At 41.4% G+C, this 26,298-nt stretch overlaps 1 protein-coding gene across 7 annotated transcripts in view; it reads left to right on the top strand.

Annotated features, from left to right (window-relative positions):
- The window catches only part of sema6cb (semaphorin 6Cb), a 155,037-nt gene that overhangs the window by 72,912 nt on the left and 55,827 nt on the right, over window positions 1-26,298 (top strand). For all 7 annotated transcript variants that reach the window (XM_020615490.1, XM_020615486.1, XM_020615489.1 and 4 more), the window contains 3 exons: window positions 17,326-17,526; window positions 21,648-21,762; window positions 22,925-22,982. In XM_020615490.1, coding sequence (XP_020471146.1) covers window positions 17,385-17,526; window positions 21,648-21,762; window positions 22,925-22,982 — 315 coding nt within the window. In that variant the 5' untranslated portion in view covers window positions 17,326-17,384. The remainder of the gene's footprint in view (window positions 1-17,325; window positions 17,527-21,647; window positions 21,763-22,924; window positions 22,983-26,298) is intronic.

Raw genomic sequence — 26,298 nt, 5'->3', positions numbered from 1 at the left:
TTCAAATAAACCTACCATTGAAATTGTAGACTGATCATTTCTTTGTTAGTGGGCAAACTTACAAAATCAGCTGGGGTTCAAATAATTTTTTCCCTGACTGTATATTCTTTGATGGTAACCTCTGAAACATGTCATTGTCGCTCTAGATACACAACTTTTTTTTTAGTTTTAGCTTAAATTAGCATGTGCACATTTCTCGGAAACGCTACTCATACAGGTCTTGTAAATTCTCCAGTTCCCCCCTAGAACTCAGTCTACCTGTCTTTCTGTTTACCTTTCTATTTATTACTCTGACTCTCCAATCTATGCAGGCTTGTCTGAACGCTGGCATCTTCTTCTCAGTTTGGCTTCTGAATTTTTGTGTGCTTTCATCTTGCTACAGCCTTCTGAACTGTCTCATCACAGCTTGTTTTTGTGGCAAACACTGGTATCAATTATTGAAAGAGGCTGATTATTTATTTATTTATTTTATAGCTCTTATACAGCTTGCTCAGTACCTAGCACACAGTGTTGAATACACCTGCACAGGCTCATCAGTGGTTCACGCGTAATCAAAAATATGCAACGACTGAGCATCAATGTCATTGCAGCAGAGGATTTCTCAAGAGGGTTGAAAAGGCATCACAGAGTGAGCAAATAAGGCCTGGTGGCCAAAATCTAGCAATAGTTTGACAAATTAAATCATCAGCAGGTCGCCCTACGTGGCATCACATTTCCTTTGTTGTTCTGTGATAAGCCCCACTGCTGATATGAGTCACAGTTCAATTCAATTTTCAATGCAGTGTTGTTTATATAGCACCAAATCACAACAAAAGTCATCTCAGGACATTTTACAAAGTAAGGTATAGACCTCACTATTATTATTATTATTATTATAGAAGAAAAGCCTAACGGGTCTGGCAGAAGTCTGAGAAGGGCTTGAGGACAGAGGTACAGTAACAGGAGACCTGCGCAGATGCTTGTCTCTGAGTATCGATTGGCCCAGATGACTGTTCCAGCCACTGACCAGACGTGCAGGCTAAAGATGGTGGCTGCCTCTTCTTTCATCCCCTGTACAGCTGAAAGGAACTGTTTGGAAAATTTGACATAACATACAGTGACATATTAGCATCAGATAAAGGAATATGTTTCTTTAGTAAGAAAATCCTCACATTTAAAGATACCAGGCTCCACTGTGCCAGCCAGACTCGGGCAGTACAGTACGTTTTCACAGTGCTTATGTTGCGCAGCATGTGTCCTTGTTTTTTTTGTTTTTGTTTTTTTTTTAAGTCACAAACCTCCTGGGATAGTAGCCAGTCACAGTTCACTGGAGAACTGAACATAAATAATGACCAACAACATAAAAATGTGACAGAGGCGGAATTATTGTGCTGTGGGCATCAGCGCAATTAAGGCTCCTAGAATGTTAAGCAGTAAGATTTATGGTAACTGTGACATAGGATAGTAGCTTGGCATTGGCTGTAGTCTTAGAGCATAACTTTTGGTGAAAGTTAAGTTATTTAATAACCAATTTAAATGGAGTTACAGTAGGTATCAAGAGTTCTGATACCCAACATATTTATACATAGTATAAAGCTTGATTTATAGTTCTGCATTGTACCTACGTAGAGCCTACACCATAGGCTTCACCAGTGGTCTGTGGTGCTGTGAGCAGTTACACTTGTGCGCTCGTGTGTCTGTGTCACCCTGCAATTAAAGTACACCATCAAAATGATAGTTGGCAGTAGGGTTTCTAAGCCACTGTGTTGCATTTCTTTGACATTTACTAACAATGGCAACCAAAACTGAGCAGGTTGTGTTGGAGTTAAAACTAATAGATTTTGAACAGCAATTACTTTTGCTGAACTCATTTCAATGCAGATAAGGGAGAAGATGTTGGAGAAGATGGTCTGTACTGAACCAACTGAGGCAGAACAAGGGGGATTTTCCATGCTGGCTACTGAGAGATGTGAACCAGGAAACGCAATGCAACCAATCACCGTTTTTTCAGTCTGTGTCACCACAATGTGTTTCTGGATAGGTGTATGTCAGGCGTAGGGTACGTTACCCACTTCGTACCTAAGGTGCAGAGTCAACACAGAACCATAAATCAAGCTTTTGAGCTGCCCCTGAAAGAGGTGTTTGTCACCATGCATCTACAGTATGTATACAAATAGTAGAAGCTCACAGGTTCCCTCACTTGCATTCACAGACACATTCAGCCTCCCTTCCAAGCACCATGAGAGTAATGGGCCCAGGCCTCCTCCTGAACACAGACTAATGACAATCTCAAATCCAACAAGCAGAGTGCATTTATCATGCACTTACACTTAATGACACCATCACCCAGGCTCCACACAATGCTCACACCAGTATCCAGCCCCATTAGATGGCCCCGTTTGTCCCACTCACTTTCTTCTTAGTATAGCTATGTGGTCAAACCTCGTGGAAAGATGAGAGAGAGGAGGAGGGAAGGAACAGAATCCATCAACGGTGCATCTGCTGGTGTAAAGATCCTTTGTTCTTTGTCTTTTATTTCTTCTGTTCCAGCTTGCTCCCCAGTCCTCCCAGTATGAATCGATCTATTCTTGGCTCCTTTTATTCTCTTTGTGTCTACTTCAGCCGTTTCTCTATAACCAGAAGTACAGATGAGTGGAACATGTCTGCTGAGGACAGATGAATACCATGCAGGCAGCTCAGAACTACCACTATGAAGTGTTATTTGTGGGATGGCATGGAATTTTGCACAAGGACTCTTACCTTGAGAAAAAGCATTGGTCAAGGAGACCAACTAATGATTAGACATGTGGCTGTGAATATAAAGCAGCGTATTGCTAACATTCAATGATTCAGAGACATGGTGACCATTTTATTTACTCATATCAAGGAAGAAGTAATGAAATCATGTATGCAGTGTCTGTATAATCCACAGTGTCCATTGCAGTGATCTTTATGTTGGGAAGCGAGAAGAATGATTTGAGCCCTAATTACATGGAGTTTAAGCAGACCCTGCCACCTCTAATGACTACTGAGGGTTTAGACAGAGATGAGCGCTTATCCTCCTTAAGTGCTAGAAAGGCTGTGTTATCAAAACTGATATTCACCAAATCAGAAACCTTGGATACTTGCAGGAACACAAGCAGCCAACATTCTGACTTAGCAACAGCCCAGTGCTGCTGAGACTCATGCTTCTGATGCCACCTCAGTGAATGAATGACTGGGTCTTATGTTTGATCACCAGCTCTGTAACAGCCATTTACAGTGTCAACTCAGGAGATGGGGTGCTTTCTGTTATTCAGCCTTAGGCATCAGGTTAAAACCTGAATGTCTATGAGCAAGATGGTGAAAATCATCATGTAATAATTCCATGCTTAAGACGTTATGAAATGTCAAGTGCAGGAAGTGTCTTCTTAACCGAAACACCTAAAAAAAAGATTCAAAGTTAGCAGTACTGTCTAAACAGATTTTCTGTGAAGCCATTCCACATTAAGCATTGACTCCCTCATGTAGCTAATCTGTCTGTGCAGTCCGATCAAAAGCCTTCATCAGATGGTCTCCACGGGTATTCTGTCGCTAAAGAATTTGTAGAGAAACACAGGGAGAGTTTCTTAGTGATCAGCATGAATGATTTCCCCATCTTAGACAGCCTAAGCTGCAAAGGGACGTTAGATGGATGCTATCTTCTTAATATGTGTTGCATCTTTAAAAAGGTATGGGGCAAATACTAGGGTTTGTAGCTTCGATGGATGTCAGCATCGCAAATAGTATTTAGCTGAGCAGAACAGTGCAGACTGACAATTTTATAAGGCTCTGTCTGTCTCTACCAAACATTTGCAACAAGTTTACAGCATTTATTGATACTTTGCAGTTGTCTTGATGCACTGACGTTTCCTAATAGCAAGCAGAGGATGTAGTGTTTTATTTTCTGAAAAAATTGCGTATATACTGCAGAAGATTGCTACAAAGATTAGACACCATTATATTTGAGTTGTCTATAGGAACAACATTCAAGATAGATAGAACACACTTAAATCATCCCGGTGGAACCTTGCAGGCAATCATATTATGAGGGTGGAGAATGGTCAGTTTGATACTGCTGCATCATGTATGTGTTCCATTTGATGACTGTAAGTAATCGTCGTAGTATTTCAGTGCTGCTGATAATTTGGTGCTCCCTGAGCTGCTCACTGCAGCAGGACCTGCCAGCCTGAAACTGACTGGTGGAATTGATTGTCTGGCTGCTTCCAGACCAGTGAGCTGTGAGACGCTGTCATTCCCCTCCTCCCCCTCCTCATTTAGATTTACTGTCTTTCCCGGTGTCACTGTTCATGTCTCATTTCTCTGTTTCATGCCCCAGCACCTACTGTGGTCCTCCCATGTTCCATGACACAGTGTGGCCTTTGCTGAGGTAAGAGGAGCTACGCTGCCTCTTAGTGTATGCTTGCCCGTGGCCATTGACTTTTCTTGGGAGAGGCAGAGTTTCAGGAGCCATAAAATGAGATAATTCTTCTCGGTCCTTCAGTATGTGTTTAGATGATACCATCAGTATGAGACAGCAGTAATAAAAGAGGTCAGCTGCTACCGTGGGCTACCACCCTGAAAGGTAGCACTGTCCCAATAAGACTGCTGTCTCTTTTCATTTCTCCTCTTAAGGCTTCTGCTGTGTGTTGAAGCTGACTCGTGAATATCTGGAAAGGCATCTAATAATTGGATGCATGCTCTATGTACAGAAACCTTGTCCCAAAGACAATGATAAAGCGTTTAATCTTTCCAGGAACAGCGAACCACACAGGCATGATGATGCCATTACCTTTGTGAGGCACTCGCACCACTCTTACCCTTGATTTATATTTCCCTTCATCAGCATCGACCACTCAGATTGCAAAAATCATTCATTTATAAAAGCAGAGCTTGCAGCTTTTGTTCTTGTTCAAATGAAATTCACCAAATGTACTTTTGTCACACATTCCCTTGGTAGCCCCCCCACCCCCACCCCCTTTATATTCTTGCTGGGGTAATGTGACTGGGATGGATCTTCTGGGTGACAGCTGTGTGATTGCCTCTGCTAACAAGGGATAAAGGCAGTGGAAGAATCTTCACAGCTATTTATCTTCCTTTGATCAATTCTCAACTACTCTGCCTTCTCGTGTTTTATCTTTTGAGTAGAAAGCTTTGTTTTGGCATTCTTGAAGCTGCGACCTCTTCTTTTGTCGAGTAATAGAAATAAGCACCTCCCTGCATCATGGAAAAATAAAAGACTTTCACATTGACTGAAGGCAGCAGTGTTAGGTGCAGGAAACCAGGTATCTGATATCTTATCCATTTGAGGAGTTCCCTCATTTGGATGAGCCAAACGTTAGAGATATGCCACTCATAATTCAATTTTTGTTGAGAAGGAATAAAAGTTCCAGGAGGTTGGTAATTCATGCAGTTTCGCTTTCAAAATAGGAGGCACAAAGAGCCTGAAATGCAAACCGTGGAGCAAGCTAATTGGTACCACAGGGGAGATACCGATCAAAGAACCTCTGTGTTAACAGAGTGGTCTCACTCTTTTTGTCTGGCACGGAGTTAACAGACACACAGCCACTGTGAAGTCCTCAAAGTGGTGGTCCTCAGCTGAAACATCCTCATCAACGGCACGATTCTATCACATTTATTGCTAACATAGGCTGGGCATTTATATTTGCTCTGATTTAGTCGTATTAGATAATGCAGATTTTAGGAAAATGTCATATTTATATGATTTTTCTTGATGTAATTACAGATCAGGACAAACTATAGCCCCTTACACGCCATACTGTTTGTTGGTTGTTATTTAAGCAGTCAAGCTGTGGCATGTTAAACAGCATCACAAGCATGATGAGCTTCCAACTCACATTTCAAGGTTAGTTGTGAGGTTAGTATTCTGTGTGTGGGCTTTACATCAACTCTAATTTCTTGTTGCCGTGTTGTCCAGCCTGGCACAGCTCTGCTGACGTGTGGGTTTTCTTTTTGTTTCCCAGGATTTATTTTGAGCGTTTTCTGCATACTGCGTTGACAGCAGAGTCGGTGCTTGCCAAGTCTTTAGAAAACCCTATACACCGTGTGATCATGATCAAGGTATTCATTATACTGGGACATACACATGCACGCACATGTGCAGGTACACTCGCAGACCAAATTTGATCAAAGGAAAGCAGGCACAGCACCTAGCTGTGTTCTCTTCCCTTCACATGAGTTTGTTTCTACACCTGGGGGGGATGCAAGGAGACCAGCAAACATCACCATGTTAAAACATTGTATTAGCATATTTTCATCTTGCCTTGTCGGTTGAAAATCTACTACATCCGACCACCTTGTGCCTCTCTTCATGCTCTTGTACGCTTGTACAGGGTCAGCAGTTCTGTGTGAGCCATGACAGGCATAGGCTGCGCTATAGAGTATGTAAAGTGTTTTGAGACAGCAGATTATATCTGCTCTTTTCTCCTCTGTGTCAACCTTTTCTCCAGTGCTGTAGCATTGGACAACATTAGCTTACAGGTGTTGTGTTTCCCTGATGTGCATACAGATAAACACTTTACAGGATAGAGCACAGATTTACTTCCAAAACTTAGTTGACTGTAGTATATATTTTGTGTCCTTGCTAATGTTTTTAATGCCACAGAATGTTTGGCTGTTGTCTTTCATTTTTATGGGGCTCAGTGCTGCACGGCACAAGATAATGTGATGTTGATTTTCACTGCAGTACGCAGTTTTATCGAGTAAATGTCTTTGTTGCATGAATGAAATGACACAGTTGCCCTTTGTTCAATGATTTCTTTTGCAGTTCCGTTCTGCAACATTAGGATACACTACCACTTCTTCACCCACCTCTAAACATTCCCACAGGATTATCCTCAAGCCGATAAGTTGGTTTACTTTGGCTGTTTGGTCAGATTGAAGTCCCTGAAATAGAGAGGTAAAAACGGAAACACACAAAATACAGAAAACAACAACATTCAGCCTGCTTTCCCCTCCTGCTATGCATTTTGCATCAGTAGCCTCAGGAGGTATCCAATTATGACGCCCTTGAGGGAATGACAGTGCTTGGATTTCTGTCAATACAGGGTTCAGGTAGTGTTTCTCAATAACATTCTGAATTATTGATGACAGAGATTGAGAGGAGAAGGGGGTAGTTAATATTCATTTCTGTGTATGAGGAGGAGAAAGAGATGATGAGATGGGTTGGCACAAGTGCTGCCCAGCATATTTTAAACCGGTCTGTTTGATTAGGCGACCCCAAGAAAATGCTTGTTTGAAAATGCCATAAGGACCACAGGAGAATAAAGGTGGACTGTGATTGACAGGGAGCACAGAATGGGTCATAAGCCTCTCTGAAGATGAATCTAAATAATTAACGGGAGACAGATGAATGCAGAAGATTCCACTGATCCTTCTTCCACTGAGATTCTTTTTCACCCATTGCAAATAGACATGAATACAGTAGATAAGGCCTGCGGTGGTTTTGCAGGTTGATCAGAGAATCGTTTAACTGTCGGAGTCTTCTGTCTGCCAGCCTGAAGTCCTGAGAGAAGGCCTGACTGGAGGCAGTGGGACTTTTCACTGAGAGTGATGCCATGTGCAAAGTTGTTGACTGACAGTTTCCCTTCTTATTCAATACTGAATGTTCAGTGAGACACCAATATTTGCACCATTGCTCTCACAGCTGATAGTAGATGTCACATCAGTGCAGTACTGGAACGGTTTCCAAAACTTTTGTTGGCTCTTCCTGTCAGCTCGGTTTTACTTTGACATCAATCCTCTAAAGATCTGCCACAGAAGCCCAAGTATAAACCAGACTCTAATCTGTGGGGATTCTTCGAGGACGGAGTAGAGAAATCTGACATGGGGTGACAATCAATGGCCACTGCGACAGCACAGCCCATCACTTGTCTGAAGTCTGTGAGTGTTAAGGTTAAAGCAGCATTCCCCTGGGAACAGGCTGAGTGACATTGATGGCAAAGAGGGTCCCAACCTCCCCCTCATCAGATGCATCTCATTCTGAATTCCATCTTGCCCCCTGCCTGCCATGGCACAATGGAGACACTCTGAGAATGAGACTACATTACACTGACACTAGGCAGTTGACATACTAATTCAAGAAGTAAAGGACCACAGGGACCGACGGCTTTCCAAATCCGGTAAAAAGCAAGAAGCCAGCCATCACTCCTCTTTGACCAGGGGTACTAATGGACTTTTAAAATGTTGCCACAAAGATCCCCTGGAGCCGTTGTGTTTTCGGTACTGCAGGGCCTTGAAAATATATCGAAATCCCCTGCTCCTTTATCTGACATGTTTGTATTCAGCAGCTCAGCTTAGATGTCTCGGCTCTGTCAAGTGTTTATACGCAGCATCTGCCTGGTCAGCGGCAGGTAACACTGGAAGACTCGTCTCTTGACATCTGACGTAAAAGAGATCATGTGTAATTAATCAATCAGAACTTTACTTGCATAACACAGAATAACTATGAGCATTAACAGAATTAAACAGCAAAGGTTAGACTAATGCCCAAAACAATTTCAGACAGGTGTAGTAACACAAATGAATAAATGGCATAATAAATTACTTTATCGAAAACATTCTAACCACAAGCCAAGGTAAAGAGATAATGGTAAAAAGCCTCTTAACACCGTTAGTGTCAATGGCACAAGCTTTCAACTTTCAGTTTGTGTGTAACAGTTACTATTAGGGATGTAACAATACTTGTAATTTCACAATATTGCCATAGAAAAATGTCTCTATCACTGTGGGACTGTGGCCGTATCTGCCAGGATATTACATGTAGTTATCTCACTAGTATAACTGTGTTTACGTCGCAGAATTTGGTACCGTCATAGCAAGTGCTTCATCGTTGACTATTAGAGCTGTTTTGTGGCACCACGGGCATTTTGTGGCATCAAGAAATGACACCGGCTGAAAAGAAACTGACGTACGTAAAACAATTTTCAAATACTGCCCGAGAAAGGCGATACTAGCCCTGTTTAGGACGGAGAGAATCCTGGATTCACCTTGCAGAAACGGTCAGGACATTGCTATGTGCAGCACTTGAACAGAAATGGGCAAACAAACCAGATGGAAAACCAGCCACTTAGTCGCCACCCTTAAAGTCTTTTCTCTTGAAAGAGTAGACCACGATGTTTGAAAAACATCTTCAGTAAAGCACAAATCTCACCTTTATGTGGCTTCCATCCATCCATCCATTTTCTTCCGCTTATCCGGGGCCGGGTCGCGGGGGCAGCAGTCTAAGCAAAGAGAACCAAACCTCCCTCTCCCCAGACACTTCCTCCAGCTCCTCCGGGAAAATGCCGAGGCGTTCCCAGGCCAGCCGAGAGACATAGTCCCTCCAGCGTGTCCTGGGTCTTCCCCGGGGCCTCCTCCCGGTGGGACATGCCTGGAACACCTTCCTAGGAAGGCGCCCAGGAGGCATCCGAAAGAGATGCCCGAGCCACCTCAGCTGGCTCCTCTCGATGTGGAGGAGCAGCGGTTCTACTCTGAGCTCCTCCCGGGTGACCGAGCTCCTCACCCTATCTCTAAGGGTGCGCCTGGCCGCCCTGGGGAGGAAGCTCGTTTCGGTCGCCTGTATCCGGGATCTTGCCCTCTCGGTCATGACCCAAAGCTCATGAAACAACCCAGACACATGGGAAAAACCAGCCACTTAGTCATAAAGTCTTTTCTCTTGAAAAATAGAACACAAAGTTTTAAAAACACCTCCAGTAAAGCACAAATCTCACCTTTATGTGGCTTGTCCTAGTGTATTATGGCATCTTCTTCTCCTCGCTGTGGTTTGCCAAGCAGCAGTTTTTTCAATACCGGGGTGGGGGGTAGATACCTACTTCAACCGGTCCAGTACTGTGAACCCAACCACCTGTCGGCACAGCCACCAAACAAAGAAGCTTAAACCTGTCTAGGGGGTACCAAACGCTGATGTTCTACTATGAGTGTGACTGGTTTTTGTTTACCACATCCAGCTGCTGCAGTAATACTGTATCTTGTAAAAGAACTGCTACTGACTGCTGCATTATTTTCTGTTTTGCAGTTGTACAAACTGTTCAGTCAATTTGTGTCATTGACTGTTCATGCCAATTTTTTGCACTTGCTTAGGTCATGGCTGGCTATTTTTTCTAATTAAAGAAGGAAAGCAGGGGCACTTGAAGTTAAAAGGAAAATCATACAAAAATTTATTATTTAACCTAGTAAAGGGTATTTTATCATCTTCCTCATTTTTTTTTTTACATTGTGATAAATATCTTTGTGATGTGGAAATATTGTACGTGAGTTTTTGGTATCATTAAAGTATATCCCTAGTTGCTATTTATTTCTGTAAACCATCTACATCCGCTTTTTGTCTTCAGTGTACCAAGAAATAACATCAAAAGAACCAGCAGGAAAGTTTGTGAGGCTGTGCTCTGACCGGCACCCCCAGTCTTAACCAGGAAAACCGCTACAGGGCACTGATGAAAACATTTAATGCCAATTTAATTGAGATCCTTCAAAGAAGCCTTGTGAAATGAAGTTCTTGTTCCATGTGCTGAACCCTTATCATTTCAGTCTACTCTACAAAAAAAAAAAAAAAAAAAAGACAAAGAAAGAGAAACACAGTCACCACGGGCAGCTCTAAGGTTCACAGATCTCGATAAACTGTAGTGATTTTCTAAGGGTGCTTTTAATTGGAACTAGGTTGTAACTACAATAGAATGAATTTGGGCCACATATAACACTCGACTAAAAACTAGTCCATAGAATCCACCTCTGTGCCCTCTAGGGGGTTGTTCTCTCAATTATCGCTAAATGCTCTTTAATCCCAATTCCAATTCCCCGCAACGAGGTCTGCGTGGTTAGTCATTGGAAATCTAATTAGCAAAGTTTCTCCTGTCTTAAAGAGTTGCATACAGAGTTGAAAACAGACCAGTGTCTTCAGCTGATATTTTTACTTGAAAGCATTTTCATGGTCAATAATATTACTGTATGTACACCCCTAAGGAAATGTTGTTCACATTGTCTGTTATCTTTGAATGTTGGTTATGACTGTGGAGAACTGTGGGAAGGATGTGAGTACTCGAAGGAAAACAGCTCTGTGCAGATGGTGATGAGCTGTGTGATTGGTGTCATGGGACTGCAGAGAGATCGGGGGTCTGATGAACCTCTCAAAAGGAGTTTGAGGAGGGACAATATGTCTCAGGCCTCAACAATGAAATGTTTGTCTCACCATGCACCAGCCATATCATGCGCTGTTTTTTCTGTGGTCACATTAAAATTCACATGTGGTTGTTTTGACATCAACAGAAACAATAATCAGTTGCCTGGCAAAGCAAGGAAAACTAGAAAACTCGACACCCTGTTATTTTGTAATGGGGATGAAAATGAATATGGTCGATATTTATGTATTTGTTTTAAAGGAATGTGCCTTTGTAAAGATACTGATACAACATAGCAGAGTGAATGTGTTGGAGCAGGTAAATTGAAACGGTGTCATGGAGACACTTAAGCCCCTTTTCCACCGCCTGGTACTGGCTCAACTCGACTGAACTTGATTCACCTTATTTGTGTTTCCATCAGTCAAATGTTAGAGATAGTAGCAGGAACTATTTTTGGTATCTGCTCTGTCGAGGTTCCAAGCAACCAGAGGTATTCACATTTTGTTCTATGACATAGAATACATTAGAAAATACCCCACCTGTGATTTTTTTAAAAAGCTTTTATGTGTTGTAAAAAAGGCAGTGGCTAAATGAGACTACAGAGGCTGTCTGGGGTATTAGACATCATCCCACCGAACATGGAGACTCATCTACCCCCTAGTCCACCTTTACAGCTTTGTTATTTATAAACTAACTAGAACTAACACAGCCATGATCACTAGCGAGATCAAGTCACACTAAACCAGGGGTGGCCAATTCCAGTCCTCGAGGGCCGTTGTTCTGCTTGTTTTCCAACTATTCCTGCCTGACCGGCTGCTGATTACCTGGCTCAGGTGTGTTCAGTCAGTCAGAAGCTGGAAGATACCAATTCACTTTATCTTTCCTCACTCCACTTTCATCTGCGATGGTATCTTCCAGCTTCTGACTGGCTGAACACACCTGAGCCAGGTAACCAGCAGCCGGTCAGGCAGGGATAGTTGGAAAACAAGCAGAACAGCGGCCCTCGAGGACTGGAATTGGCCACCCCTGCACTAAGAGGAAAGGGTTGTTCAGAGATAAGCCACTAAATCAGATTACATGTTAGAAACTGTAGTGGTGTCACTGAAGTCATGAACCGTGGTCAAATTAGTTTATTGCTTAACGATGGCTTTTTATATCTGCCAGTCATATTTGGGCTTTGAAAATAATAAAAGTTGTGTTCACTAGTGAAGTTTATCTTGCTGAAGAAAACGTGTCATAAAACCGTTATTTGTCATAGAACTTATTTTCTGCAATAATTGAAAAGCCTATGGAAAAATCCCCATTGGCTTTTTGTCAAGGGAACCAGGGCGATGCTGACTTCTCGGATGGCCTACAAAAAAACATTACACTGCTTTAGATGATGACTGTGATGTCTTTAATTGTCCTCTTTTTTGCCCGTGAACCTTCCTTGGTGATATATATATACTTATTGATCCCAAGGGAAATTCAGGTATCCAGGTATAAGAGAGCCCAGCGTAGGAGCCTTTTTTGCAATGACCTGCTGAGAGCAGAGGCTCATGTGGCTAATTGTGTCTGAAATGAATGAAGGGACCAGGAATATGCTCACTTATTATGCTGGCCAGTGTGTGCCACAAATATGTTGGAGTGGAGGACAGCGGGGTTTAAAAACTCCAACAGCCAAGGGGCTCCGATGTATCCAGGTGCACAGAGGTGTGAGATGAGAGCTATACTGTATTCTGTGGTTATGAAAAGCCGGTAGATTAACCCAATCAGTGACATCAGGAAATATTAGAGGGTGATTTTGCATTAGGATTATGTTTCGCTGTTTAGTTTTGTGAAGCAGGTGTTGGCAGAAAATAGGCATCCCAGGAGCCAACAGGTGCATTGCAGCTGATTGAGGATGAAACTGGAATTTAGATGTATAGTGTTGTTTTCATCGGCCAAGTGGAGACTGTGTAACCTAAAATGTTTCTGTATTTAAATGACTCCATGGCCTCATCCATACCAACCAATAAAGACCAAGCTTCTCTTATTATTTATGTCTCATTTCTGCATTAATCCAGTAAAAGACCCCGAGACTCCAAAATTCAATGCGGATATATTCTATCAGCCATCAGATGCAGCGTTGTTGGCTAATCCGATTGAATGTCAGATAATCAATGGAGTGCCTGAGCATCCCAGAAACCCCTATCCTCCACACTGCCAGCACATCCCAGATGGCTTAACAAGTCCAGTGCTTTAGAAACAAAATGATCCAAGCCTCCCATCCAAACCCTCGAACACAGAGGGCAAACATGGGATGGGATAAGCAGTGGCTTATTTCTCTTCGACAGCTGTCGGCTCATCAGCTGCCCACTCCCTCCTCAGGCTGCACAGAAAGTCATTAACTCATCAGACTTTGTGTTAGGTTAAATTAAGAAAGTACATAATTACAGATGCATTGTTGACACATTTAGATGGAAGGAAAACATGGAGCTCAGCAACAGCAGTGTCCACAGTGAGTGTCTAAGGAAAATGTCAGGTTTAGCTGAGTACAGTTGTTTATTAGCAGATCTCTAAAACAGTACAAAAACAGAATCACTGTAGCACCGTAAAATGCTGTGTTTTAACTGGGACACACCAAATAGGCCTGGGTGTCTATATGATGGCTTGTGCGTGGTACAAATACCAAACTTTGTTTTCTCCCAGCGCATTATTGTCTCTTAAAATAAACCAAACTTCTTATAGTGTATACACAGATGTTGTTGTTTAATCTTAATGCAGTATAAAACAGTAAGATCATGATTTAAAGACAATCTCATAGATGAGTAAACAGGACAACAATTCTGATGAACCACTTACTACCAGCTTTCCGATACCTGACGTACCTCATGACCACATGAACCAGAGCTACACATCATGAATTCATAAGCCAGTCTGATGCCCTATATGTACAGTTCCTAAACTCCATATGGAACAGAAATGTGTGCCTTTGCTGTAGTTCTGGTGCAAGAGTGGCTCGACCGTGTCTTTATGTGGGGAAATCATTTCAACAACTCAGTCTTGAACTTGGAATCAAAAGGATCAGTTTCAGCTGCAGCATTTTCATTTCACTGTTAAAGGATTTGACTGAAAGATCATCAGGTTCCTTTCCTGTCATCACAGACCTGTATTCTTACACTACTTAGCCAACTGTGATTTGACCTGTTATGCTCTGGAAAATGACTCGGGGCCGTGACAGTTCAGATGAACCAGTTCTACAGCAACTGGCAGCCACAGGAGGTTGTTTGTGTTTATTATGTTGTCAATGACGGTGTGTATGTCCATCTGTGTTTGTGTAATGTGCTGCTGCTAATTGACGTAGTTTTGTAAGTAACGATTTGGTAAATGGTTTTATATAGCACCTTTCTACACAATGGAGTGTGCTCAAAGCGCTTTATAGAATTTCTCATTCACCCATTTGTGCACACAAACATTCACGCATTCACATGGCGATCGGCTTTTTAATCCACAATTCTATACAACCTAGAGACAGGCGAGTTCCTCCCTTCTCGGCTGTTTGCCATGCAGTTCCTCCCAGCTTAAGCAAACTCTGTCACTTTACTGCAGTAAATCTTACAAAACATCTCCAACGGCAGCTCAGGATAATGATGAAGTCATCAAGAGACTACATGGTCTGTGTGTCTTGGCTTGTAGCAGAGGTGTGTATGACTGGTCTTGCATAAGGTGTTGCACTAAATGTCTTGTTTTGCATGCATCATCATAGCACACTGCTGGCTGCATTCCACTAGCTAAGTGCCTTTTATCTTGTCAATAAATGATCTCTGCCTTCTCGCATCCTCGCAAGGATCTAATGCTTCCTCAGTATGCTGCTTCTGTCTTTGGGTGGCTGTCTGTGTATATCCATAACTGAAGTGAAGTAGTTGTGTAGATTATTTGGTATTTGGGACTCTTTGAATTGTGTTTAATTATGCATTTACATGACCAGTCCGTGCAGCCCTTGTGCCTCCCCTGAATGTTTATGACATTTTGAAGGCTGTTTCTCATGGATTTGTCTCTTAGATCGACACCACTACAACAATCCTCCTTGGCAGAAATAAAAAAAAACATCCAAATTATGGCATATCAGGCTAATCCATCAGATATATATTGTCCTCATATATTGCCTAAGGCAGGCCTCACAAGCTGTTGTGATTCACAGCGTAAACACAAGCAGACTCCCACCCACTCCCCTCAATTTATAGAGCTGTGATCATCACTTGACCTCATTGTTAAATGCAGCTTTCTCCCCTGCATTTAAATGAAGCAGACTATTATCAGTATTGATGACAGATCGTGTCTCTGTTGACTTAATTTTCTGCTCCCACTTAAAACCATGTGGCCCAAATCTCATTGCCAAGTGACACAGCTCATAAACTTGGGAGGGCTTGTAAGAAACCTGTGGAGGACACATTGCCCTTAATAAGTTGGCAGAGAGCACAGGTCATCAAAGTTTGAAGTGTGTTTCAACAAATCTCTCTGCCATCCATCTGTCATTGTCTCCTCCCTCAAATGTCAAACAGATGTGCAAATTAATATTTGTGCACACACAGACACTCAGCTTCTGTGTAGACCTTTTGTTGAAAAACTGTTTTCAGGGCTTCTTTTGTCAAGCTATTTATTCAGTATGGTTATCTGTGACTTTAGTTTATACAGCTGGATGAGGTTGCAACATTTTTGCATAACACGCTGTTGTTGCTGTTGTCGGTTTCTAGTCCTGCCTTTTCTGTGAGGTCACTCATCAGACATGTTCTGCAGTGTTGTAACATCTGTCTTTAACTTTTCTGTTCACAAAGTTGGTTTTTATCTGTAGCTCCCTGTTTCTTTGTTTACCTACTTAGTTGTTCCTGTAATTATACAAATCCAGCTATTATAAATGATTCACTACTTGTTACCAGCCAACCTTTTCTGAAAGGACTTAGTGTCTGTATTTGGGACCAGGTATCTGAAGCAACCAATGTAGCAGATATAATTGCTGTAATAACATGGGAGGTTATGATTCTTTTAGCAGGGTATCTTAAAAACACGTAAACAGATTTGAGTAAAAATTGGTCATAATGCAGCAGAAGATGATCTGATTTGGTGTAGAGCCAAACCCAGGAAATGTTTGCAGGTGTTTTTATAAACACAGAACTTCAGCATTTGTTTGAATAAAAAAGCACCCAGTATAGGCTGTGTTTCCTGTTGTGTGGCACTCTTTCTATTTGGATTTAAATATAAAATGTAAATGTGTCCTTGCTCGTTCTTGGCAGTATTTTGTTCTTGGATTGCTTTATAACCTTCATTTAATTCCTTTTACTTTGACTTTTTGAATCTACTTTGCAGTACTTTTATACTTTGACAAATCAAGTCACAATGCTAAAGTAATTTAGTTATGCAATCTCCATCATTTATATTATTGTTATTCAGTTGTTCCATCCTTGAGTTTCTTAACTTCCATAGGGTCATGTAGCCCATGTCAGCATGCTCCGAGGCGGGGGGCAGCTGGGACAGGACCCCGTCGTGCCACGGGGCTAACAAATATAAAACTCACCACATGCCACAGTCACGGTGCAAACAGCTTTGAGTTTTCAGTTCACTTAACCATCACTTGTTTGTGACAGAAAGGCACAGAGAGGCCTCAGCTAACCCAGGGATTGCTCCCCAAGACCTTCTCTCAGCTGTTTTAAAGATGCATTTTACATATACAAATGCAGACCTTCACAGTAATTAATTCTGCCATCAGGCCCTGGTGTCGTGGCTTGTTGTTCTCCGCAGTGTAAGTGAAGGTTTAATTGTGCTAAGTCACCTGTGACAGACATTGATTGGTGGTAAATGAGGCAGGTGTCCCGGTGGGCAGGACCCCGGCGCCTGGCCCCTCTCTCCCTGTGTCTGATTCTCTGTCTCCCTCTTTTTATTTTTTTATGCGTCTGCACTTTTTGCCATCTCAGCAGTTCAGCGAACACTCAATCACATCTCCGCACTGACATAAGGCATTGCATGCTAATAGGAACTTAACTGCCACTTTTAAACACTGATGCTGCGATTGTTTTTAAAGTGTCGCAGAGTAATTTTTACCATAACTATTAAATTCCATTTTTTAGTCTTGCTGTACTTGTAGCAGTATGTATTCACTGTGTGCTTATTACAATACTGAGGTGGCTCAGTTAGTGTATGCTAACCACCAACTGGATATTTGTATATCTCATTTTAGGTGGGAGGCGAATCTGCTGTGGGCCATGTGTTTCTAGTGAGGTCTCATCTTGTGCCAACATGAGGCTGATGCTCGGCTCGCCTCAACCTGTTCTGCCAGCCGTCCTGGCTCTCACCTTAGCCGCCTTCTTAGCTCAGCTGTCCTCAGGAGCCACGCCGTTCCCCCAAGACCTGGAACCAATCAGCATCGTGGGCAGAGAATGTAAGTTCAAAATCTGTTGTGTTGCCATGGTGATCCCTCTTGCCGGAGTAGAGTAAAGCAAGGGGCACTCAGGTATTATTGCTCGTTACTGGGGAACAGGGATTAGTGAGGTCGATGTGTTTTTATTTTTTCCTTTAGTTTTGCTGACTTTGTGTGAAAAAGGCCATTATAACAAAGGCAGCAATGTGTATTCAGACATTTGGTTTGGGGTTTTTAGGCTGGCATGAAAGCTGTCAAAACCAGTCACCAGAATTAGATATGCCTCCTCAGGTCAATGTAGTGCTGTTGATACAGGGGCAAAACAATTACCTGCCAGTCCATGTCACTTCATGTTTACACTAAACGTCAGGTTTGAATGACTCCCCAGGTGCTGGTACAGCATGTACCACAAAATATTAGCAAAATAACACAAAACAACCTTTTTTACTCCTGTAAAATAGCATCAATAACTCATCTTAGATTGTTATTACACTCAGAATCATTAAATGATTTTTAAAACAATCACACTACAGTACATTGACGGTTCTCAAAGGGTTAATGGTGAAATATTGCCCAGCCCAACATGTGACTGCACCTTAACCAGGTAAAACTCAAGAGTTCAGCAGTAGCTGGTACTGTAGGATTTTGACTAAGGAGGATCATTGACATGCGTGACACTCTCAAGACACTGCTTCATCAGGCCACCCTGGGGACCCATCGGTGCCACCCAGTCAGTGGGGAGGTCAATAGAAGAAGCCCTAACAGCTAAACGTAATGGCCCATAATTGATTTAAGAGGTGGCTGAGACCGTGGCCCACACACTGTAATTGATCTATCTGCAAGAGAGTAACGCAACCATTAGCAGAAATAGCTGTGCTAATAGTGCTATATGTGGGGCTCCTTCCTAGTTGTAATGAGAGCAATTTGTCACCTGTGGTTCCAGCAGGTGACAGCATGGCACAAGGTCCCTCGCAGCTCTGAGGCGTCCATTATGAATTGCAGTACTTCACCGAGCTGAAGTCTATGAAATCATACCCAGGTTGTTACTTCTGTTGGGAAGTGGGCAGATGACTCACCTCAGCATTTTGTTTTGTTTTTTTTTGGGACCGACTGAACGCTGAGTAGGCCTGACTGATTTAGGTGCCTGAAAGCAAACGAAGATATTTTTATATATGAGCTGCTCAGAACCGGAGCTGCCATATTTTGAACCTGTATATTAAGTATTTACCAAATATAAACCATGTTCTAATGATTGGTACAATGGCAGAGCTGTACATGTCAGAACCAAGGGCTGTATCAGATGCTTTCACTGAACAGGAACGTATGGGGCCCTAAAACCACTCATCAAGTTCCTTGAGCGTGTTGGGAGGACTCTGACTCTGTAGTCAGTAAAAATAACTGACTGCACTTTTTTGAACCAAGTCATAACATATATAATATATAAAAAGTATTTGACTCAACCCCCTCCAGACTATTTATAATTTTTTTATGTAAACCAGTATAATGCTGTTACCTTAACACACGTGGAAGAGGTTGCATTGTTTGGGACTTTTTGATTCAAGTTTGGGTCAGAAGATTTACAGTATATAATGCAATTGGGATTTTGCGATTCTTTTGTGGTATAAATAGAATATGGGCTTTCATTTTATCATACACCTTTGTGCATATTTCAGTGTACATTGCTGGCCTGTAAATTATTTTCTGACTTAATTGATTAATGATTTGGTCTATAAAACACTGGAGCTTGGTTAAAAAGCCCTAGAACTCAAGGGGGTGTGTTAAATGTCTGATTTGCTCTGACCGGCAGGATAAAAGCAAAAGATATTCAATTAACTATAATGTAAGACAAGGAAAAACAGCAAGTCCTCACAGTTAAGAAGCTGCAGCCACCAAATATTTGGCATTTATGCTTAAAGGACTTCTAAAGTGGCTGATTAATTTTCTGGTGATGGACTAAAGGATTCACTGCTGCAGTTAGAGATGCAACATGTTGAGGAAAACATTAAGCTGTTTTTGCTGGACATGACTTTTCTGGTTGTAGCACTGATGCATTGGTAAAATTGATATGAAAGAAGAGGTTTAGTTTTTTGACTCATTGTTGATGTCGCACTGATTGCAGCCTCATGATGAAGGTTTCTGGTTTGATTCACTCTCTGGCCGGCAGACATGTGCTTCCTGGTGCAGAATGTTTAAATAACCATCACCTGCTTCACCTACAGTGCCCCAGCTGCCCCCTAAACTTTAAAGGATGTGAAAATGCTGAAGAGTAATTAGAAATCCTCCTCCAGCAGGGGGAGGATAGTGGGGAGGGCTGTTGAGCCACTGGGAGTCTCTTCACCAGACAGCACAGCTAGGCCCAGCACTCAGCCAGACACTGGGCGTTTTTAAATCTTTAAACTGTCGACTCAAGATGAGTGGTTAGGGGAACGTACGGCTCCCTGTAGAGAGACTAATTTCAGATCGTGGTGCAACAGCAGCTCTGGTTGGATGGGAGGATGGAGGGCACTTAATGCAGTATTTTACAGATCCAGAGCACCTTGGCCTTGAGCAGAATCCTTGCTTGGTTTAAAAAAAGGCCTCAGCAGGGGTAGCCTGTGATGGGGACGACAGCCTGGTGTCAGTATTCAGCAGGCTAATTTTATTTCTGCCTGAAGCATTTTTTTTTTTTATCACTAAGCATTTGCAAGACATGTCCATCCACAGACTGGTTGTCATTCTGTTATTTAAAGCACTGGACACCATCTTCCTTTGTTTAAATTAAGATTTCCCCCTAGAGAGTCAGTCTGCAGTTTGAAGGCAGGATGGAATTAAAATGCAAAGAGAAAGAAGGGAAAATGCAAATCAGCCATAATGCAATGCACAGATGATATTAAATCACTCGTTCTCTTTGCACCACTTACCTAAGTTCATCTTATTACTTATTACTTTTCTACTGTTGCATACACACACATTCCCAGCTTGAAGGAAGGAATAAGGCCGCTCCAAAGTGGGCTAAGTGGGGAATTTATATATATATAATTTTTTTACATTTAGTATAAGGTATAATCAAGGTTTTTGTGGGTGGTTTTGTCAGATGAAGTCATTTAATTTGCTCTGATGACAACACATTCAACATTTCTGGCCTCAGACAGACGAGTGCTGTTAAAATGTGGGTTGACCAGACAAACTGACCAGACAAACCGACTCTTCTCACTTTGCACATTCCACAGACATGTCTGTTAAGAACACCAGGAGCCATGTATTTACATCGGACTAACCTCTGCGACATGACCATCCAATTTGCAACTTGATAGTTTTTCCCTGCCCATCTGCCTCTATGGTGTGCATGCAGTGTATGCTCCGGGTTTTCAGCACAATAGGCCAAACTGTAATTTTCAGTTAGTGTTTCATAAGCTGCAAAGGTGTTGTATTTTTCTAAGCTGTTGAATTATTTTTAAATGAATATTAGTGACAGATATTCGGCATTGTTAGATAATCGACATTGCCCGAATCTGCACTCACAAGGCTGATTAACAGGAAATGCTGCAGGCACATCTGCAGGCAGTGGCCTTTTTCCTTCACAGTTTAGTTGTTTTTTTTTCTTGGAGAATTTTTTTAAATATAAAATAATAAGGGGAGTGCAGAGTGTAGCAAGCAGAGACAAGGCTCAGTCTTTATTTTTGAATAATTCAAATATTCTCAGAATTCTTTAGTATTTAAGTTCAGCAAATTTTTCTCATTTAATATACATTTGTTTCTTATTTGATTAAAAAAAAACATGATATCAGCATTATATGTCACTGGCCTCCCAACTCTCTAAAGACTGGCATTGGCCTTTGAAAAGCCCATACTGGTCGACCACTAATGCCATTAGTGTCCTACTGCTTCTCTACCAATGTAAAAGCACTGATGTACAGCAACGATGAGTGATTGACTTTTGTTTGCACAGTTGACCTGAATAGTAAACAGTCCAGTCACATTTTTATTTCTCACTAAGTTAATGTGAGGTTTGAGCTGAATTTATTTTCCTGTTTTGAAGAAAAAGAGATGTAATATATTAGTCTGGTTTATGTTGTCAGCTCTCTTCTGAGAAGGCGTTGGTGGTTATCTGTTGCTATTATGAGTATTTGAACATGTTCTCTTCATCTCATTTGCCCACGCAGCCTCCTACCTCTACCCGAGCTTCCAGGGACTCATGTCGGACAATGACACTGTCCGTCTGGGCTTGGACTTCCAGAGGATGCTGAAGATCAATCACATGCTCTACATCGCTGCCCGGTCAGTCACTGCCACTCTCCTGCTAGCTTGACACAGGACCCATTAGCATAGTTCTTCCTTTGTCATCTATATTTGTAGATTTCACAAAAGCTAATAATGGTAATATACACTTTATATGTTATATGTCAACCACTGTCTGCAAATCTGATCATGTCCTTCAGAACTGATAAATCATCTGATCACTGTTTCTAGTTTTTTTTGTCCATGAATGTGAAGAGTAATGATCATAAGTTAGCAGAGCCTAAACCTTTAACCAGTGAGTTGTACAGTGGCCAAAAAGGTGATATTTGATTATATATGCATTTAGTTGCAAGTTTGATCTTAATTTTAAATGTAAAGTCAAATATGCATGAAAACAATTTAGTTTTTATTTTGACCAATAACTGGGGAAGAGGCAGTGGGCTTTTGATAGATATATAGATATTTTACTGATACCATGGATGTTGAGGTAAGGAACCTGAGGGAGAGAAATAGACAAAAGCCAAAACTGAATAAGCAAAGAGGTCAAAAACAAACAAACAAGAAAACAGCAGAACCCAACTGAAAACATGTCAGTAGTAAAGTTCATATAACACATATTCAGACACCACAAGTGAAGAGAAGAAAGTGAACCCTGCCAAGTTTGCACAAACGTTGACACGTGGATGGAGAAATTTGTGGTTATTTTTCTGAGAGACAGGAACAGAGTCAGAGAGCTTTGGAAATTTCAAAGTACTTTATAAATCTAGATCTAAGATGCCCAAAAGGCTTTTGTGTTTGCAGTTCTGGCAGCTTCTTTGCAGTTTTTCTAGTGCATCACTAATGTCTAATTGCACATTGTCCCCCTTTCAATCAAGATGTTTTAGGTTAAATATCTAAAAAGTATGAGGTTGCGCCTCCTCTGCCCACTTTTATCGTGTAAAGCTTTTGGCCCTGTCTCAAATGGCTCGCACTGCCAAGAATCCCATCCAAAAAGGTGTGGGCATTCTTAATGCAACTACATTAATGTCTTTCACAGCCGCGTACAAGAAGGTGCATGTCACACTTCACAAAATGATTCATATGGGTTGTGTTGACAGTTGGAAAACTTTTTCGAAGGTGAAATGGCTTAGTCAGAAGCTTTTGTCTAAAAGCACGTGGGGATGGCCCCACTTATGGTGTCTTGATTCTCTGTCTCTTGCAGGGACCATGTGTTTGCCATCAATCTTGCCACTTCATCTGAGCAGATAATCCCCCAGCAGGTAGGCAAGTTAGTGCACGATCATGAAAAATCTTCTGGTGTTTACTTGGTTGTCATTACATGTCATTGCTCTGTGTCCGACATAATAATATATCCTTTCTTGATAATGTGAGTTTATATTCATTTATATAGGACATTATTTCATGTGTAACTTGGACATGTCATTTAGTTTCTAAACTGAACTGTGGTCTGTTGGCTACCTCAGTACAAAAACTCACGTCCAAGATGAATTCTTGCTCTGACAGTCTGACATTTAGGGAGTGTCTGGATCCTCTGATCCTTTAGAATCAAAAGCAATGATCTGAAAGTTACAAGTAGAGGTTTTGAATTGCAGCACCAGCTTCACTTGACATTGTTCATAGAAAACAGTAAAATCATTCACAGAACTGAACATGTGCTTTTGCTTGGTAGTGGTGATATTCTGGATAATATGTCACATATACAAATAGACCTATAGTGATTTTGAATTAAGGGTTTAATTTAAGGCTCTGCTGTTTTTGCTCAGACTGCAGTTCTTTCCTTGTTTTGCTGAGCTACACTGTGTGTTTGCAGAAAAAAATCTCTTGTAATGTTTGTATGTCATTATTTTCCTTTCTACCCTTTGCCTGTCTTTTCATTCCAGTATTAAGCAATCTCTCTTCAGACATATATCCAATACAAGTGGAGCTGTCCTCTTGTGGCGTTTGAAGTGCTCTGCTCCCTCCTATCTGAATCTCATTTGTCAAACACGGCCCTCCAAGGCCTGGACGTTTGTTTGCTTGTGTTTAGATTAGCACCAAACACAATATTCATTCTGATAAGGGCACCACTCCATGTCAAGGAGATCTAAACTTTTTACTTGGGAACTTTGGAGCACCACAGTGTTAGACCATCTTTTTTCAGTTATGTTATATGATGTGAAATGTTTGTATATGCTGAATTTTTTTTTTTACATCGGTTCAATCAAACCTCCGTCACCTCCAGTGCGACAGCAGGAACTGAGTGGAAAATTATTCGAGGCTGTACATCTATGCTGCTCTCACATTCTTACTCTCCTGTTCCTCTCCATCAGAGCCTGATCTTTAGTGTGAGTCTGCATCATACCACAGAAAATGTTGTGCCCTCTTCACACCGAGGGCTCCTTCACCGATCTCTCCGGGCCATGGGTGACCATAAGTAATTATTAGTAAACCATATCGAGTGTGGAGAAGGCACTACTGTACCTATTACCATAATGCTGACTCACCACAAAGTCGTACTGGAGGTGTTCCATACAAGGACCTAGAGGGACATCTTTAAAATCAGATGCCAAGGAGTCTGTCTTATACTGCTCAGCTCGAAATGTTAGTCCTCATCATTCAGACTGAGCTCACTAATAGTAATGTTTTGTGGATGGATCTTTGTGTTTTACAGAAAAAGTCACAATCAAAAGACCAAAACCCAACAATAAATTGATCCTGCTAACAAATATGTCTGCTGTTGCATCAGGTGACATGTTCCTTCATTAGCATGATCACACTGAAGATTATTTATTGTCAGTTCTACATGAACCACCCTGAGGTAAAACCTCATTCATGTGCATCAGTATGCCACAAGAAGGTCCCCAACAAAAGCACTGTTCAACCCTGTTGAAGTAACATTCACTAAAACTACAGTGGCAAGCCTTTTTAAATATATTAAGATATTATAAATGTTTACACATTATATTTAAAAATAAAACCATATATTTAAGACCTATTTCTAAAGACATCTGTCTGCAGGAGGGGCCAAGTACTACAGACATGGAGGCTAATGCATTGCTGGTTTTGATCGTTTTTAAGGGATTGAGAAAAATATGGAACAATGGCATTGTTCTTAAATGTGTTTATCATAATGCAGTAGAAATGAAACAACGTTAGCTTAATATGTTTCATAGAAGTCCTTCTCAATTAAGATACATGTCTCCTCTTTATACTGCAGTCTTCTCTTTGCAAGCTGGTTGGACTGATTTAAAAGTAGTCTGATAAAATGTAAAACCAGCCCAAAGAATGAAAAGCAGGGGAGCTTGTGGTACAAATTGTGTTGTGTTCCAGAGACTCCTGGTCTATCTCCGGTAATCAGGGAGGCCTATGCTGTTGGTGGTGCTTTGGGAGAAAAGAAAGGGCCTCGTTCACCATCATCTTCCTATGTGTTTTCTTAAATCTGTTCTTAGCTTCTTCTTAAGAAAAGCCCTAAGAAAAACCTCTGATTCATGAACGTGTTCTCAAAAACCTCAGAAGTGTTCATGTCGGTGTTCTTGCAACGATGAATCCCATGTGTTTGTCAGTTGTTCCTATTTAGCAGGTAAACGCCCACCAATCCCTAATAAAAAGGCATGAGATTGCAGAGACATGTGCACACACAGTTTTTGCACAGAAATTGAAAAAAAAGTTGAGAATGTCAGGAATGTTAAAAATCTAAAGACGATGGCGCAACAAACTCCAAACTGAAGAAAAGCTTGAGTAGTTTTAAAGTGGAGAACAGCGAATGAGCGGGTATAAAATAAAGAGGCACAGAATGTTCGTGCTCTTTCAGTGAATGCTGTATAAGGAGAAGGGTGCATAATTGGTGAAGCATAAGATCAGGTTTGAGCTCAAATCTGAGGCAACAGTACAGGGAAGAGAGATGCTGGCCCAGAGTTATCAGCGTGTCAGGGCCATACACGGCACTCGGGTCCCATTCAGCTGCCCCGCACGCCCCATGTCTGATGACAACCAAACACACAGATGGCTCAACACTGGCCACTATGTCTGAGACATTTAAAGGAATTAATAGAAATAAAAAAATAAAGATATGCACTTAAACATTTGGTTTTTAAGTGATGCATTTCTTCATTCTAAGCTATAAATAATCACACTATAAAAGTCAGATGAATTTTAAAGCCTTTATTTGTAAATGAGCAAATCATTGCTTAGTGTAATTTATAGTGTTTGTTAATCTTAAAAGGCTGTAATGCTTAGAGGTATTAATAGTGATAAAATGTTGTAAATTAAATATTCTATTTTACAGCTGTAGAACTGAAGAAAGCTAACTAACCAGTGATTTCACACATCAGCACTCAAATGTGCGTAACTGTGATCCTGAGGGTGCGTTGATTCTTTTCTTACCTAAGAACAAATCCCAGATAAAAAACATCAGTGAATGGCAGAATCTTCAGGAAAACTGCACAAGTGGGGATTTAAGAAGAAAGTTGCTCTTAGTAACTGTTGGTGAATGAGGCCCAAAGCTCCTGTGAGCCTGTCTAGGCCTATATGCACACAGAAATAAAGAAATGCAATTAAAATGTTTCAACGCATTTGTAAAATGTGAAGGCATTTTTC

The sequence above is a fragment of the Monopterus albus genome, unplaced genomic scaffold (assembly GCF_001952655.1).
Source record: "Monopterus albus unplaced genomic scaffold, M_albus_1.0 scaffold166.1, whole genome shotgun sequence".
Lineage (NCBI taxonomy): Eukaryota > Metazoa > Chordata > Actinopteri > Synbranchiformes > Synbranchidae > Monopterus > Monopterus albus.
This window is presented reverse-complemented; position numbering and strand designations above follow the sequence as displayed.